The sequence below is a fragment of the Ovis canadensis genome, chromosome 23 (assembly GCF_042477335.2).
Source record: "Ovis canadensis isolate MfBH-ARS-UI-01 breed Bighorn chromosome 23, ARS-UI_OviCan_v2, whole genome shotgun sequence".
Lineage (NCBI taxonomy): Eukaryota > Metazoa > Chordata > Mammalia > Artiodactyla > Bovidae > Ovis > Ovis canadensis.
Window position 1 is genome coordinate 49339177 of NC_091267.1, and position 18989 is coordinate 49358165.

The following is an 18989-nucleotide window of genomic DNA, read 5'->3' on the forward strand; positions in this document are numbered from 1 at the left end:
CGCACAGGGTTGGATACCACTGAGTGAGCGCACGCACATGCACGCGCACACACACACACAAATTAGGTTAAATGATAGGAATTCACTGAATACCCAGATCCTTTCAAATAAGATAAAATATTGAAACATTACCTGCAAAACTAGTGTAAGTTTCCCTACTTCTGCCTTCTTATGAGAGAAAAACTAAAGATACTCAGGTTCATTAGAAATATCCAACTAACATAATATTGTAAATCAACACTTCAATTAAAAAAAAAAAAGGACTTCCCTAATGGTCCAGTAGTTAAGACTGTGCTCTCAATGCAGCAGGGCCAGGTTCAATCCCTGTCTAGGGAACTAAGATTCCACATGCCAGGCAGTGCATCACGTGGCCAAAAAGAAAAGCAGATTATGTTATAAGGAAATGAATGTTTCTGGAGGTTACAGAATACATTCGTCAGTTTGCCAATGAGAAAATGGTGGTACCATAGAGTCCATAATTGATTACTTCTTAGTTTTCATCAGAAATTCAGGTTTTTAAGAGTTGAGAATTTTAATTAATATATGAAATTAAAGCTAAAAATTAATAAGGAAAACATCTTTGTATGCAAGTAAAAAAAGTATAAGGAATGGAAATGCATTTTGTTAAGGGAAAGAAAGTAGGGGACAAATTAATATGGATAGAGAAAGTTGTATGAGATTTGCAAGAGAAAACTAAAGAATCTTTAGAAAGGAATTCTATGTGTGGTCAGGACTAAGACTAGAATGAATTTCACTCAGTTAATGAATTTTAATATTAAAGGCAATATGGTACAAAACTTGAATGTTCTCTTTGTTAAGAGAACAACATTTTTGGGGGAGGAAATACTGAGCTGCTAAGTTTCCTTACCTTTTAAGTAATTTGTTAGAATCTTCTTTATTTCCTATTGAAATCTTTCATTGTCATTTTATTAAATGAAAAGTGCAAGTATTATTTCTCAGCGACCTGTGATCCTATTTGAAGCTTGGCATGCAACATTTCCATCCCCCAAACTGGGGTAGAACTACATCCTGGTTTCAGCAAGAAGTAGCCAGAGCAGCTGTCACTCCAACCCCTCAAAGATTTGGGGCAAGTTAAAACAGTAGCGGGGACTGAAACTAAGTCCTCCCAAAACCAAGTTCCATTACCACGTTTAGGATTAATCTCTTTATCCAAAACTTTATCCTTTTTTTGTCCCCTCTGACCGCAATCCTGTGCTAACTGAACACTAATCAACCGGAATCAGATACCTACAATTGCTATTGTAGATATTATCAGTAACATACAAGATTGGGTCATTTCTTTAGGGCAAGACAGCTAACTGACTCCTGAGCCATGGACCACCTGGGGAGAGAATCATAAACCAGAAACATCCTGACTCCCAAAACTATGATCCAGAAATGTCACAAGACCATGGTTAATCCCAGCCTCTCTGTTCTTCCCCTTCAAGAATATCCCCAACTCCGAGACCCACTCCGGTGTTCTTGCCTGGGAATCCCATGGACAGAGAAGCCTGGCGGGCTACAGACCACTGGTGTCACAAAGAGTGGGACACAACCCAGCAACTGAACAGCAAACTCAAGACCAAGTTGCAGTGGCCCTGAGGCCTGTCTCCCACTGCCTTGCGCAGTGCCCCTCATCAAATCCTGTTTTTGCTAACAACTCCCGCTGTCAGAGTTTGCCTTTCTGCATTGCAGACACACCAGCTCTCTGCTTGGTTTCAGAGCCTGGGACATCTTATACGAAAAAATAAATAAGTAGTAATCAAAACAAGATGTGGATATATCGTAGTATACAGGAAGCATCCTGAAGAGGCTCTTGCTTGCCAAATGTAGGATGAAATTGAGCTACAAAAGGAATAGCGACACTAATGGATTATAACCTGATGGCTAAAAAGAAAATCCAAAAATTACTCCGATAACACAGGGGAGTGAAAGGAAGATTTTCTTAGAGAACCCCAACTAATAAATGCAGAAGGAATTACAGGGTTGAGAAAAGCATTATTCTGCAGTCATCATTTCAATAGCCAATTCGGGAAAGACTCACATTCATGGAAACTAAAACTACTATTCCATGTATCAACTATTGATGGAGAAGAAAAAAATGCTAACTTTACAGTGGAGAAGCCTGACAGATATCACATTACCAAAGCAGACTTAATACTGCCAATAACAGGACAGACTAACAAGGGGTGCCTTGTTCCTGACGGGCTCTACACGGTAGGGCACAGCACCCCGATGCAGCATTCCTGCCCGTAATCTGCATCTGATCACGAGGAAGCACAGAGAAATCTCAACGAGGTACACTGTGCAAAGCAAGCATTCTGACTTTTCAAAAATATCAACATCACGAAAGATAAGGGCTGGAGAGCTATCCAGATTGAAGGAGATTAAAGAGACATACCTAAATGCAATGCGCTGGATTCGGATTTTTGCTATAAAGGACATTATTGGGATAATCAGAAAAATGTGGATTATGGACTGCTGCATTAGCATTTTAGGGCTGCTAGAAAAGGAAGGAAGGAATAAAAGAAAAGAAAAAGACTTAAAACAACAGAAAGTATTCTCTCACAGTAAGGGAGACTAGCAGTTCAAAATCAAGGTGTTGGCAGGACCATGCTTCCTCCAAAACTCTGGAGAGAACCTCTCCTGCCTCTCCTAACTTCTGGTTGTGGGGGGTAGCCTGTGGGGCTCCTTGGTTTGCAGCCACATCACTCCACCTCTGTCCCTCTGGTCACATGACACTTTCCTCTTAACAGGACGCCAGTCATAATGCACTGGGGCCACTCTAATTCAGTATGACCACATCTCAACTAGATCACATCTGCGGACACCCTGCTTCCCAATCAGGCTGCATTCACAGGTGCTGGGGCCTAGAACTTCCAGCAGAACGAAATGCAACCTACGATAATGGTCTATTAGATGACTGCATTATGGGGATGTTAAAAGCCCCGAATTCGATTTGACGGTACTGTGGGTGTATAAGAAAATGTCTCTGCTTTAAGGAATACACACTATAGTACTTAAGGGTAACGAGAATGACACTTGCAAGTAACTGGGGAGGATACCCACCTCCAGGGGAATATTCCTGACGCAGGGATTGAACCCCAGTCTCCTGCATTGCAGGCAGATTCTTTTCTGACTGAGGCAAAATGTTAGCAACATATCTGGGTGAGGGAACTCGAGGAATTCTTTGCACTATTTTTGCAACTCTTCCGTAACTTTGAAATTATTTCCAAATAACAAGTTTTTCTAAAACCACACAAGAAATAATACCTATGAATAAGCTTAACAAAAAAATGTTCAGAGTCTATATTAAAAAAATAAAACTCTGTGGGATATAAAGAACCTTAATAAATGGAACCATGCCATTTATTTTTAGGTAGTAAGATCCATTATTATGATGTCCATTCTTCCCTAAATAAATCTAAATAATTAACAGTATCTACATCAAAATCACGATGTTCACATGAAGGAGATGCATAGAACAGCTGAGAAATTTCTGAAAAGAGAAAAAAATGAGGAAATGTGTCCCACTAGTAACCACAACCTCGTGGTTCAGAGAATAAACTCTGCAGTTGGAAAGCTGGTGGCAGTCCTATATTGTAACTTGAATAAACATAACTTCTCAAAGCCTATTTCTTCACCTGCAAAAATAAAGACATTGAGAATACTTAGTTGCTTGCTCTGGCAGCACATCCGCTAAGATGTGAACCAGACAGAGAAGATGGACATAGCCCCCATGCAAGGACAAGCACGTCTGTGAGGGGCTTAGGGCTTCAGAGATTTAAAGGGAAGAAAAAATAAAGAAAATCCTTTCATTAAACAAAACGGCTACATGTCAGAACATTTAAGCCAGATTTTCAAAAGAAAAAAAGAATGCCTAACTCAGGGTGTTGTAAGAAACAATCAGGTAAAATAAGTTAAAAGTATTTGCTGTTGTGATGGACACACATGTGAATAATAATTAGCTGCTGCTCCTGCTGCTGTTATCAAGGTCACAATTACCCTCATCTAGCTATGTGGTACTGGCCAAGGACTAAACACTAAATATCAGAAAATAAAGAGTGCCCTCAAACAAGCCTGAGAGTAGGAATCTGTAAATGCTAGAGGTGGCATTCTACACCAGTGCGAAAAAGGAAGAGATTTAATAAACACCTGGTGTGCTCCATCACAATTTGATAAATTTCAGAGTAAAAAGCTAGACTATTTGCAATATAAACCAAAACAAAAACCCATAAATAGAATTTTTAAAACGACTGTCAGTTGTGGCAAGTATTCTTAGAATACAAAATCCAGAAGTTACAAAAGGAAAATTATTTGCAATAACTTTTTAAGATTAAAGAAAAATATTAGACAAAATAAAGACAAGCAGAGATATGAGGGAAATGCTTGCCACATGAAAGATTAGTATCCATTGTATACGAACAGTCTGTAAAACTCTATCAGAAAAAGACATCCCAAGAATAAAACTGGCAAAGGTTACGAGCAAGCAGTTCACCACCTGGAAAAATGCACAGTAGCCTTCAACTGAAAAAGCAAATAAAAATTGTTCACATATATGACTAACAAAAACAAAACAATGTTCACGGACATTATGGGACAAACACCCATGCTCATATACTCCAATTTATTTTTTCTTTAAAAAACAAAACCCAGAAATACATAAAAAGAGCTCTAAGCGTGTTAATATCCCTGACTCTGAATATCATCAAAAAGATAAAGCAAAGTTTATAGGGACATTAGAAGATTTAATTGCAGAAAGGGGAAAATAAAACAGACAGAGAAAGAAAAAAAACGTGGAAAAGGAATCACTGGCCCTTGCCTTTAGAAGGAAATGAAGCTTTATCAGGCCGGACCACTCACCAACACAGGAAAAGTACCACTGACAGATGACCCAGAGTGAGTATTCCTGCAAACTCCAAAAGGTGGGTAAAGGATTCCATAAAGCGCTGCTGGACAACTAACTGTTAAAGGTTACTTCTTTGTATTAATAACATTCCAGTTGTTTATAAATGGAAACTGTTTAATGAACTGACAGAATTCTGTCCAGATTCAAAGGCAACTTTCAGTGTCTGCATTTATTAAAATTCACCTTTTAAGACGTCATTTAATTCGTTCTTTTTTTGAGATGTCTGTCTCCATGATTTCTATTACTGGTGGGGTCCTGGGAGTATCAGAAATGTCTTTCAGAACCTTCCAATGGATTCTTTGAGACTTAAAAGCCTGACATCAGATAAAGCTAGATGCCCTCTTACTATCTCCTAACTAGTTTCTTACACTTTTTTACTAGCTTTTCCATAAAAGAATATCGTCTTGTTACAGAACTTACGAGATTAAAAACAAGACATGTCAGCTTTTTTACTACCTATTATTTCAACTTTCTGAACTGTAGATCTGTGGTTTCTTTCTTCTGGCTGTGGATTTATCTTTAAGAGTTGTCTATGCTGTCAGATTTTGCATCTTGTAAGCATCAATCATCCTAAAAGTCCTACTCATCCTCTGATAATATCCTAAGAGGTTCTTGACCCTCTCTTCCACTTGACCTTTATTACAAGCTCCTCCTTCTGACTTAAGTTCTATTCATTAAAAAAAAAAAAAATTCAAAATCAAAAATTAAGCCCCAGGAGAAGTGGCTTAAGGGAGCAGGGTGGGGGTGGGGGGTGGGAGGGAAAGTGCGCCTTGAGATTGGGGAAAAGGGAGGTTTTAGCTCCAATGTAATTTCCACCTACCACTACCCCAATCAAATTCTTTGATACAGCTAATTACTGTCTTTTCTCAATTACTAAAAATGCTATAAAAATGTAGATAGAAGTCCCATTCTATTCTGACTCCTTCCGCTCCCAGAGTGTTTCCTAAACTTTTCATATAAAAAAGTCTAGGGCATTTTTAGAGTTTTCATTACTTTAGGTGGTAAACTGCCCATTAGAGTCTTAAACCATCATTATTAGTTTGCTTCTGGACTCAAATAAAGTGCTGCACTAAATATGCCAGCAAATATGGAAAACTCAGCAGTGGCCACAGGACTGGAAAAGGTCAGTTTTCATTCCAATCCCAAAGAAAAGCAATGTCAAAGAATACTCAAGCTACTGCACAATTGTACTCATCTCACACGCTAGTAAAGCAATGCTCAAAATTCTCCAAGCCAGGCTTCAGCAATACGTGAACCGTGAACTTCCAGATGTTCAAGCTGGTTTTAGAAAAGGCAGAGGAACCAGAGATCAAATTGCCAACATCCGCTGGATCATGGAAAAAGCGAGAGAGTTCCAGAAAAATACCTATTTCTGCTTCATTGACTATGCCAAAGCCTTTGACTGTGTGGATCACAAGAAACTGTGGAAAATTCTGAAAGACATGGGAATACCAGACCACCTGATCTGCCTCTTGAGAAACCTGTATGCAGGTCAGGAAACAGTTAGAACTGGACATGGAACAACAAACTGGTTTCAAATAGCAAAAGGAGTACGTCAAGGCTGTATATTGTCACCCTGCTTATTTAACTTCTATGCAGAGTACATCATGAGAAACGCTGGGCTGGATAAAGCACAAGCTGGAATCAAGATTGCCAGGAGAAATATCAATAACCTCAGGTATGCAGATGACACCACCCTTATGGCAGAAAGTGAAGAGGAACTATTGACAAAAGTAAAAGAGGAGAGTGAAAAAGTTGGCTTAAAGCTCAACATTCAGAAAACGAAGATCATGGTGTCCAGTCCCATCACTTCATGGGAAATAGATGGGGAAACGGTGGATACAGCGGCTGACTTTATTTTTCTGGGCTCCAAAATCACTGCAGATGGTGATTGCAGCCATGAAACTAAAAGACGTTTACTCCTTGGAAGGAAAGTTATGACCAACCTAGATAGCATATTGAAAACCAGAGACATCAGTTTGCCAACAAAGGTCTGTCTAGTGAAGGCTACGGTTTTTCCAGTGGTCATGTATGGATGTGAGTGTTGGACTGTGAAGAAAGCTGAGTGCTAAAGAATTGATGCTTTTGAACTGTGGTGTTGGAGAAGACTCTTGAGAGTCCCTTGGACTGCAAGGAGATCCAACCAGTCCATCCTAAAGGAGATCAGTCCTGGGTGTTCATTGGAAGGACTGATGCTGAAGCTCAAACTCCAATACTCAGGCCACCTGATGCGAAGAGCTGACTCACTGGAAAAGACCTTGATGCTGGAAAAGATTGAAGGTGGGAGGAGAAGGGGACAACAGAGGATGAGATGGTTGAATGGCATCACTGACTTGATGGACATCAGTTTGGGTGGACTCTGGAGTTGGTGATGGACAGGGAGGCCTGGTGTGCTGCGGTTCATGGGGTCGCAAAGAGTCGGACACGACTGAGCAACTGAACTGAACTCAAATATTGTTGCCTGAATTAAGAAGATACCATCTATGTCCATATCTTTCAAATAAATATTCTAACCATGTTTATACAACTAAATTGTACAGTTTCAGGCAACTACTAGGTTACTTCCTGTCCCCTACCAAGGCAGGGCCTGCAACTTTTCCACTAAAAAGCCCATCTCCCCTTCTATGGTGCGACGCTGTCACTGGAAGGTAACTGCCCTGCCAAGGACTATTTGTCTCAGTTCTACTTTCAACCAAACACCCGCATATGATACCATCAATGTAAGGGAAACTGACAAGTGCCAGACTTCTTAAGAGCATGGCTGCCAGAGACACAGCTAGGGACTTCCCTGGGGGCTCAGACAGTAAAGCATCTGCCTGCAATGCAGGAGACCCAGGTTCAATCCCTGGATTGGGAAGATCCCCAGGAGAAGGGAATGGCTACCCACTCCAGTATTCTTGGCTGGAGAATCTCACGGACAGAGGAGCCTGGCGGGCTACAGACCATGGACTCGCAAAGAGTCAGACACAACTGAAAAATTAAAAAAAAAAAAAGAAAAAGAAAAGCTAGGGACTATGATATAAAGAAAAACCCACTTACTGAAAGTACTTTTCTCACCTCTCCTTACATGTCTCAACTGTGCTTACATTTACACGTCACTGCTAAATCAAATCTCAGTTTCTCCATCAGACTCGAGTAGAATGTTTATTTGAATTCATCCTGAGCATCAGTGCTGTTGTTTAGCACTGGGCCTGCCACTGCAAGGAGTCCTGAGGTTACCACATGAGTTTTCAGCGAGGAGCTGGCTGCTAACATTTCTTTCTCCCATGCCCACGCTAGACAAACACTGTCAGCAAACTGTTGCACTCTCCCATGTTAAAATATATATATATTTTAAACATGTGTCTACTATGTGTTATTGATCTAGATACATGGGATAACTTTAGTAAACAAAAGCAAGATCGCTGCCCTCGTGGAGCTTACATTCTAGTGGCAGCCATTCCAAGCATTTAGAGTTGGCACAGTTTTTTGCTGTTTGGCTGTGCTGCCTGGCATGCAGGGAGGCCAGCTCCCAACCAGGGACAGAAACTGTGCCCCCTGCAGTGGGAGCATAGACACGTAACCACTGCATCATCAGGAATGTCCCTGGCACAACATGGTAAAACCTATCTGCCAACCCTCATGGAGACTCAATATGCACAGGCAGTAATGGAAAACTGCTGGTGGTGATATACTGTAGGTATTCTATGTGGGATAATAATGCTACAACATCAACCCGTATTCCCCAAGAAAACATTGCTGCAGCTTATTAATGAAGATAAAGGGTACATTCTTAGATGAGAAAATGAAAGAAATAAAAGGAAGCCAAGGTGGTGAAGGAAATCACTGCCAGTGTAACTGGACACAGTGGCCAAAGAGTAGCAAACAAAATTTCCATTCAGAGCTTGAGATCAGATTCTTCATCCAGAGAGCAAGGAATTCATGGAACAAACAATAAGATTTAAAGGAACAAGCCAGTATGGAAGAATCCTACTGGATTTCCTCTAGAAGGAAGTGCAGCTTTGAAGGCTGGTGGGTCTGCACCAAGGTTCAGGAAATCACTGTCCTCCCCATGGAGCAAACCAGAAAGTTTATCTCCTGCAGCATGAGCCCGAAACGTGATGAGGACAATGTAGATAAGACAGAGCTTTCAGCCATTTCTCCCAACTCATCTAGGAATAAATCATATTCTCAGCAGAAAAGAAGGCACTACTGTACAGCTTGGTCCAGCTTTGGAGTTGGAAAACTGACACAAGCATAAACTACAGACATATATATGGGGGAGGGGTGCTGACTTTATAGACACAGACTATATACACACTTTACAAACCCAAACTTACAAAAGAACAGCATTTCCTACAGTTGAGTTAGAGTAGTAACCCATTTCTGCATGCTTTTTTGTTCTTCTGATTAATAAATTTGAAAAAAAATTATTTCATAGAAAAAATTTTTAATGTGATTATTTTGTTTAGCTACACTGTATGGCTTATGAGAAGCTTATGAGATCTTAGTTCCCTAACCAGGGATTGATTCCGGGCCCTCGGTTCTAACCACTGGACCGCCAGGGAATCCTTGATGAATTAAATTTAGATAGGGAAGAAAAACTTGATTGGAAAAACATGTGAACACTGTCTCTTTGCAGTCGGGCTGTACATCGTTTCATAAAAAAGATAAAGAATGCTTTGGAATTAGTACATTAATTTTCCATTACAAACCCAAACACGTAAAAGGAAAGCATTTGCTACAGTCTACTGTAATAAGCCATCTTTTTCAGCACATATAATATCTGACCTTGACACCTATTATGAAATATGCACCACAAAGCTACTTCCATTAAAAAGAAAAGTCTAGGTGTTGAAAATTCTCAGCCCCAATACAAACGCACACTTTAAAGAAGGAAAAAGATAAGAAATCCGCCTTTCCATCGCTGCTCCTTAACCCTAAGGAAGGCGTCTCGTAAGAAACACGCTCGCTGTCAGTCATTCAGGCACATCAACTAGTCACGTGACCTCAGCAAATTTCACATCCTTGTTGATCCTCAATTTTCCTTTGTGTGTAATGAAAGCCTATCTTACACATGATTCTTCTGTGTTTTTGAAAAAGCATTTCAAAGATTTAAGTTAAACATGATAATGCATAGCAAAGCATATGTCATAAAACAGGTTTTATTCCTTCCTTACCCAGCACCTAAGAGGAGGAGTGAATGGGTATGAGACAGATAAAAGGATGTGAAAAAGAAAATCATAGACTCCGCATTCCGTCCACTGCCCAGTTTTCCCTTCTGCCTTCCTCGTTTTCGTTTCTCATTCCCAGTCTTTTGACCTGCTTCCATTTTTCACACTGTCCTACAGGGTCGGAGCAGGAGGCAAGCTTCAGTACAAGCGGGCGGGAGGAACTAGGGAAGCTCCTGTCCTTAGATCAAGCTTAGAGTCCTCACATCCTAATATGGAGCTCATAGCAGTAATTTTTAAACAGCGAAAAGCAAGGAAGGTGGGGAGAGAGGGTGGCTGGCAGAAATACAGGTTCACCTACTGTATAATCAGAGCATTTGGTAGGCCAGGTATTTCCTGTGTTCACGGAGCCTGGTGAATTAAAAAAACCAAACCAAACCTGAAATTAATCAGAACATATTTACCACTGAAACACTGTTGTATCTGTATATTAGGCTTTTACAGGTAAACTCTAACGGGCTTCCAAAAATCTAACCAAAAAGACAAATACAGAAAAGAACTTTTTCCAGAAAAAGTATTTTTACTTTCAACCTTACAACTGTAGCTTCCTTTCTTTTCCTCCTCTTTTTTTCCCTTCCTTCTCTTTCTATTCAATACTCTGCAAACCTTAAAAAGCTAACCATTTTCAAATGCCCATGGCTTGTTCTAAATATTAATTACACATATTAGAGAAAAATATCCAGAACAATTAGTCTGCCCTTTTGTCAATTAAAAAGGTAAATTTGTTTTAACACTAATGGCTCTTTTCCTGACACAATGGGACAAAGGTGTCATCCAGTCATGACTGTTAACTGACATCACAACTATGAGCTTCAATGAATCAGTAAGTCCTCACTTTCCTAATTTTACTGCAAAATAAATCTGAAAAAAAATTTAAAAGCCTTGCTTTCAAATGTGTTTTTTACTAGTAAAACTTCTAGACAGGTGTTGGGGAGTCTGTGTATGTGAGTCACTAATACCTGTAAAGAACTAACATCTAGAAAAACATCAACTCAAGCCTTCCTGCCTAGAGAGTTCAGTTTACTAGAATCTACATCTATGCAGTGCAAAGAAAAGTTTCAGATGTATCACACCCTAATACCATCAAAAATCAGAGAAGTACTCTAACGGATTATCACACTAAGATCAATCTAAAAAATTCATAACAGCCTCCTAATTACAGCCAGCTCCACCCAACTGTGAATTCCTAGAAGGCAGTAGTCATGCTGCCACCATCTTCATAACATCAAAACTGGCACTGTATTTGCTGCATCATAGGTTTCATAAGGGCCCACTTATTGAATGGAATACACTGCATTTGCTTGAGGAAGTCCAGTGTTAAGTCCATGGGTCAATTTTTAACCCTAACTTTTACTTATATGATATCTAATTGGATCTCAAATTTTAGACTCCAAAGCATTTCCTTAACATTTTTATCAACATAAAACCCTTCAACTGTAGTAGAGTCACATAAGGCGTTAGAAAACATGTGGCCAAACTATACCCCCATTTCAAATGGTGAGACTGAGGCCTATGGAGTCCACTGAATTGACCAAGACTACAATAGCTTAGTGGCTAAGAATCCACTTGCCAAAGCAGGAGACGCGGGTTCGATCCCTAGGTTGGAAAGATCCCCTCGACCAGGAAATAACAACGCACTCCAGTGTTCTTGCCTGGAGAATCCCATGAACAGAGGAGCCTGGCAGGCTGCAGCCCATGGGGTTGCAAGAGAGTCTGACATGACTGAGTGACTAAACACCAACACAGCTCTTTCCTGTCAGAAGTGGAGTTAAAATCCAGGTGGCCTTCCACCTTTTAGTCCTGTCCTTGTTACATTATGTTACCTTCTCTGCCTTTTTCCAAATGCTTGACTGCTGTTATTTTAAAAGTATCCGTAAGGTGGAAAATATCAATACTAATTGCATTAGAGTAAATGTTAAGAAATCCATTGGAGAAGGGAATGGCAACCCACTCCAGTATTCTTGCCTGGAGAATTTCATGGACAGAGAAACCTGGCAGACTACAGTCTGCGGGGTCGCAAAGAGAAGGACACGACTGAGCGACTAACACACACAAGAAATCAATAACCTTGCCATGGAACAGTTTTCAGTATTGACTCATGCAGCGAAAGCCACTGATTTTCTCCACTTCATCCAAATTTCTACTTAATGCTAAGAAACTGAAAGATACATTAAAAAAATTCAAGAAGTGACTATCTCCTGTAATCAATTTAGATCAACGCATTGTTAGGAACAGAGGCTGAAACCAGACAATCTTTAAATTTCAGTGGTCAGTCTTTTCCTCCCAGTACTTCCTGTGTCCACCCCACCAATAATTCAGCAGACATACGCTATGACCTATGCATTCTTTCATATGTTACATCAAGAAGATGAAGATTTCTTCATCATTTTGTCCTTGAATATATGAATGTTATTAAGTCATAATTATAATACTGACTGTCACTGATACCAAATGTATTTTCTTAGAATCTAAGATCTTGGGTTTTCAACATTCATTAAAATAGTAAAAAAAAAAAAAAAAAAGTAACATAAACTTTACTAGAAACTAGTATAACTTCAACAACAAAGTTTCCAGTTTATGTTAGAAATATAAAAATGATCTTTAAGTTCACATTTAAAGTTGAAACTTTTTAAACAGTTTTATAAAAGTGATTTTCTAGGCCAAAACTTTGAGGGTTAAAAATCTAAAGAACTTGTTTTAACATTAGCTTCTGAAAAAGCATTAAGCTACTTTTGCAAAATTTTAGTACCGGAATGTTCTTGCCTGGAGAATCCCAGGGACGGGGGAGCATAGTGGGCTGCCGTCTATGGGATCGCACAGAGTCGGACACGACTGATGCGCCTTAGCAGCAGCATACCTTAAAAACATGTGTGGACAGTCTGTGTATATAAACTCATATAAATACACACTGAACCACGTCCCTGTATACAATTCAAGATTTATTAAGGATTTATTCTCCTAGGGACTGATCTCAAAGATTCATGTCAAACAATTGCTTACCACAGGTCAAGTATATCACGGTCATGAGAAGAAATAATTAGGAAGGAAGAACCAGGCTTTGATACCAGGGTTCTATGGGAGCGCAGAGAGTGGGGGTCAACACACCAGTGTCTTGTAGAGTATGTGCCACAATAACAATGTCAAGTGTGCAGTCTTCGGCACGTCTTTCCTCCTTTTGGCTATGTAAGTTTGAGAGCTACTTCTCCAAACACTCTCTGTCCCCTACCCCAAACTGACCAAATCTTGAACCACTAAAATTCGAAAACCTCAACTAGCAAGGAGAACTACCTAGATCGTCCAATGGTATGGTAAAGAGGGGCTTCCTTGGTGGCCGGAGACAAGGGTTTGATCCTTGGGTGGAGCAGATCCTCTGGAAAAGGAAATGGCAACCCACTCCAGTATTTCTGCCTGGGAAATCCCATGGACAGAAGAGCCTGGCGGGCTACAGTCCATGAGGTCGCAAAGAGTCAGACATGACTGAACAACAACAACAACAACGGTAAAAGAGAGGACAAGATGTCGCTGCTCTCTGCTTGGCGTAATCATAAACTGAGAAATATTTCAGAACCTGCAACAATTTGCCCGCAGCATCTTCCAGGCTGGGGCTTGCCATATACAGCTGATGCTGTGTATGTGTTTGCTGATGTCCATGTTCTCATACCCCAGGAACAAAGGAAGAACAGGAAAAATAATCTGGGGTTCCCACTTGAAAACTCAAGCAGTCACAGGGGAGATGCCCTGTACAGCTAGCTCTAGAAATAATCCCTCTTGAAGGTCTCCCACTTTCTGGAAGAAAAGCTGAGAGTCCAAAGAACCTGTGTATCAGCTCTGCCACCCACCAAACAACAGAAACAGCAGCAGCACTTCCAAGAGACTTACAGCTTAAAGCAGCAGAGTATGTGGTTCATATAAGCTTCAGAGAATCTGAAATCCCATCTATACTCAAATAAGGGGCACTGCAGGGCACTGCTATGGTGGGAGGGGGGGTGGGGGGAAGCACGGCTCAGTCCATCAGTAACCTCATTGTACGTTACCCTGTACTCTCAACTTATAGCATTCCCTCTCTGCCCTGGAGGGAAGTTCAAGATCTTAAAGAATAACACCAGGTAAACCCAAGCCAGAGCAGGAGGTGTTGCTATCAAGTCTGCTAGTTCCAAGACAACAGTGGTGCTGCTGCAGCCAACGATTCCTTGGCACACAGACGTGTTAAAATGATACTGGCAGCGGCACCGGCTCTTCTCTTTCACCCTCTGCTGTTACTATAGCTCCTTTTGCTAAATCTGCCTCTGAGTTTAGACAGGAGCTGGATGGTTCATAATCACCCAGCAGCTGCAGCTGAGCAATAGGCAGCCTAATTGTGGCGCTGGAGCAGCTGAGAGGAAGAAAAGAGAGACAACATACCCCACTGCAGCCACACACAAGACGGCCGCACACACCACCAACCAGATACCAAGATACTTTAAGAGGAACAGATGACTTCCTTTAAAGAAAAGCAGTTGTACCTCGCTAGAGGAACTTGTATTTGTGTTATAGACCTGTTTAAACGTGAACTCAAGGTGACCTAAGCCATGCAGCATTCTGAACAATGGAAGATCTTAACTAAAACTTCCTGTAAATATTTCACACAACAAAGCCAGCGCCACAAACATCACCATTATAACATAACTGAAAGTTCCTGTGATGTAAGAACGTGGCACAGACATGATCTCTTCAACTCTGCTTTTTACAGCAAGGCAAAAGAAAGATCACGGCAACTATAGCAACCCATTCCATACAGCAAGTAAAGCACAAGGCAATGATTCACAGCATTTCAGAAACTCCAGTATCATGGTGTCACCTGAAACAAAACACTATCTCTTCAGGTGCTGTTCGGCACATCTTCATGAAGTCTGAGTAAACTAAAACTTATTTTAAGCTGATAATTTTAAGATATCCTTAAGAATATCAGAACGCAGGCTGAAATGACTGATCTGAAGGATTACTGTTCCAGAAAACTGAAAATGGATGAAAAGACCTACTGCTTTGATGCCACAGTTAAAATTTTGAGTCTTAATTACCACAACTTGCTGAAAAATAGGGTATATTTTATATCCGATGACAGAACAGTGTCCACTAGTTTAAAAACATACTCTGATTACCTACTATTTGCCACGTACAACATGCAAAAGTGAAGAGGATTTAAAGCTAAATCTGGTGTCTTGTCTCAAAATATTAATGTAATTAATGTTATTTACATGCAGAAGTAGTTACATACACCTGCTGGTTATCTGCCAGTTACCATTTAATAGGTCTAACCTGTTTGCAAATGGTCAACCGAAGCAGTGTTCTAAAGTCATCAAATATTAAGTTCTTCCATGAAGTCCTTTATAAAGCACATTACACATAGGCTTCTTTAAAAAGGAAAAAAAAAGTTTCACATAGACTAAAACACAGATTCAGAAAAGCAATCATGGCTTAATGAACTACACACTTGCGTCGCCCTTGTAGCCACCACCAGGTGGAAGAACATCACTCCAGGAGCCAGGTCCCAATCACAGTTTCCTCCCTCTCTAATCTTGGTACTTCTCTAGAAATCACTTCCTTGCAGGTTTTTAAAAAAATACATAGTTTTATCACCTAAGTTTGCATTCCAAGTCAACCAGACCTTTACTGCTCTATAAACATTTTTGATATTAGGCTGCTTTTTTTTTTTTTAGCTATAATGCTAATAGGAACTAATAAGCCCTGTCTATGTTAAAGAGATTAATTAGATTAAGAGCTAAATGCATATATAGAGAAAATGACATTAATTATTTACTGCCTAAAGAGATGCAAAACTGACCTCTATTATATAAACAAGACTTAGAGCATGTGTCAGTAATGTTTCATTTACACCGGTTCACTGCTATTCTTTTAAAATATTATTTTAACACAACATATGAAGTTTTATTTGCACATTGATTTTTCAGCTTGAGAACCTACTGATTTATAAAAACAACAACTTGAGCCATGTATTAATATTACACTTCAGCCATAAGACAAATTCCACCTATCCCATAAGATAGGTCAAAGCTGTAATTTCACTTTCGGTTAAACAGAAAGGAGTCAACTTTGTGGTTTATGAAGTCAGCAAAAACATACTGCAAAATTAAAGCTATTATAACATTATGGTGGTTGCAGCAGAGTATGTATTTTAAGAGCCCTTTTATATTTTATCCTGGAAACGTGGATATGAACTGTCTTGTATTTAGATTCAGAGCAGTCATTTTTTTTTCAAATTTAGGACCCAATGAATTGTCATCTAACATTCAAAATCTCCACTGAAGTTTAGCTAATATCCAAAAATTAAAATACAATTAAATGTCCTTTTCTTAAAGGGTCAACTATGGCAGGGGTCTAATATATTAGTAAAACAGAATATAAATATTGAAATACAACTTTCTCACAGAATAGATGAAAACCCATACTTAATGCATACAAGATCCTCTGCTTGTAATACAGGACACTTCATTACCTGTCCATTCAAAGTGTTTCCTGTCCACATTGTGCTAACCATTGTGCTAGTTAAGAATTAAATTTACCACTTTGCCTTAAACGCCTATAGTCACATGTATGTATTAGTAATATTTTCCTTAGCGTGTAGTTTTAACAACAGATAATTTAACAGGATGGCTTAAACACACTTAGAACTGTCAAGAAAACTTTGTCACTGCATTCCTGCAGCTGCAATGCACGAACATACCACAATCACATGTGTGTACGTGAGATCACCTATGTGCACGCACGTACCTGTGGGAACACACACACATAATAAATGGCATGTACATAAAGTGTGATCCCAGTGGAGACTGAACTTTTCATTTCTCTAACAACTTACAAATCGTTAGACCATGTGTCAGGCTGTGCCTGTTTTAATTAATTAAGCAGAAAGTAATTCTACCCAATCCGAACAGCCTCGGGTCCCACCCACCACAAAACAACATCAGTCCCTACGTCGGACTTGATTTTCGAAGAGCTTCTTAAAACAACGCTGCCCCATGCCCAACAGAGAGAAAGCTGGAAGCAATTACCAAGAAGAAAAACACACATTAAAACAAGATTTTCTATAACACATGCGGACAGAGAACCGAACCAAGAGGGGAGGCGGAGCGGCAGAAGGGCTGTAAAAGTGCACGTTGAAAACGGCATATTTCCCAACCCCCAACCCAAAACAAAGGAAAACTTTAACATGTTGCGGTTTTCAATCAAACCAAGTGCAGCCGGAGGCTCCCCCGCCCCACCCCCGCCCGGACTCCCGGCACAGATGCCGTGGGCACAGCCGACCCGCGGACCCGCGACCCCGGGCCGGGAAGGGCCACTGCCCCCGCCTCCCATTTCGGCCCGAAGGGGCCCCGCCGCCCCCTCGCCGGGGGGCCCGCCAACCTTACAGACGCGGATGCGGGACTCCCGCCGCTCCGGGGACCTTAGGTCGGACCTGGGCGGGACCGGGAAGGACTGGACGGGGCGGAGACCGAGCAGGGGGCGAGCAGGTAGCGCCGGGAAGGAGACACGCCCGCCGGGCTGGCCGGGCCGGGGGAGGGGAGAAGTTTCCCCCGAACTTCCCGACTCGGAGCGGCGGGGGCGGGAGCGGCGGCGCCTCCGAGCGCGCGCGGGCGCTGGGCCTAGCGCTGCGGGGCCAGGGTCGGCCGCCTCCGCCCGCGGGGTCCCCGCCGGCTCCTTACCTGCGCTCCGGCCGCGCGCGCATGAGTCGCCGCAGCAGCGGGGATGGGTGGCGGGGCGGGGGCGGCGGGCGGAGACCAGGCCCGCGGCGCCCGCTCCCGTCCTCCACCTCCTCGTCCCGGGCGCCGGGCGGCAGCGACGACGGCACAGCCGGCCTCCGGCTCTCCACTTGAGGAGGAGGGAATTCCCGGGCTCCCCACCCCGCGGCCTCACGCTCCACCTTCTCCCCGCGCGGGGCCGGCCCTCACTCCCGGCCCCGCCCCCCATGCCGGCCCGGGGGGCGGGGGCTACCTGCGCGCGCGGTCACCCGCTCACCGGAACTCGCGCCGCGCCCGGCCCGGCTCCAGCGACCCCACCTTCCGGCGCCGCCGCCGCCGCCGCCGTCGCGCGCGCCCCTTCGGGGGGCGGGTCGCCCCTCCCGCGGTCGCCGTCTGCGGCGAGACCGAGTCGCTAATCCCGACCCAACATGGCGGCGGGGCCCGGGGCGGCTTCCCGAGGCGGCTCAGACTGAGGGGGCGTGGGGAGGCGGCTTTTCTCCACGCGGAGAGCAGGCCCACAGCGCCCCCTCCCCGCTCGCGGACCCCGCGGCTGCCGCGCGAGATGGAGTGGGCTGCCCGCCCCCTCGCTTTCTCGCGTCCCTTCGCCCCGCTCTGTGTAGTGCCGAGGGCTTTGTTTTCGTGGGGGAGGACCGGGGAGTTTGGGGGGCTGGCTCTTGGCTCCTCGGTACTAGGCTTCCGCACCCTTTGTCGTGGGTAGTAAAATCTCAGTCGCGCCGCGTGAGCCAGGGGGGCGTTCCTAACACCCTCATCACCCGCCTGACTGCCGTCCAAAAACGCTCGCGTCTGGCCGCCTTCCGACCTGGGGATCCTGTCCAGCCCCGGGAGCTTCCTGTTGACTGTAGGTCGAACCAGCCTTGCCGGGAGAGGGGACCGAAGCCGAGTTCTGTTGGCGATTCTCCCGGTAATGGTGGTTTGGGCTTAAGCTTGGGACCGCGTAGTCTTAGGCGATGCTGGCGATGTCCCAGCGGAGGAACTGCGGGGCCGGGGGGCGCTGGAGCGGGCGGCAGGTATTACTATCCCATTTGACAGCTGTGGAAACTGAGGTTGCCACTCCGACCAAGGCAGAGCACCCACCAAATAAGACTCCTATATTTTGCAGCCGGTCGCTAGACG

At 42.8% G+C, this 18989-nt stretch overlaps 1 protein-coding gene across 6 annotated transcripts in view; it reads right to left on the minus strand.

The window, feature by feature from the left end:
• The window catches only part of YES1 (YES proto-oncogene 1, Src family tyrosine kinase), a 63512-nt gene extending 44926 nt beyond the window's left edge, over window positions 1-18586 (minus strand). The window contains exon 1 of one of the 6 annotated variants that reach the window (XM_069568924.1): window positions 18133-18586. Coding sequence is in view for 1 of the 6 variants with exons in the window: in XM_069568918.1 (XP_069425019.1) it covers window positions 17820-18084 (265 nt within the window). In the remaining 5 variants the exon portion in view is untranslated. Of the gene's footprint in view, window positions 1-17520; window positions 17653-17819 lie in introns of those variants that run through there. The other 5 variants (XM_069568920.1, XM_069568919.1, XM_069568918.1 and 2 more) reach the window with 5 other exon arrangements.
• Between the last annotated feature and the right edge of the window lie 403 nt (window positions 18587-18989).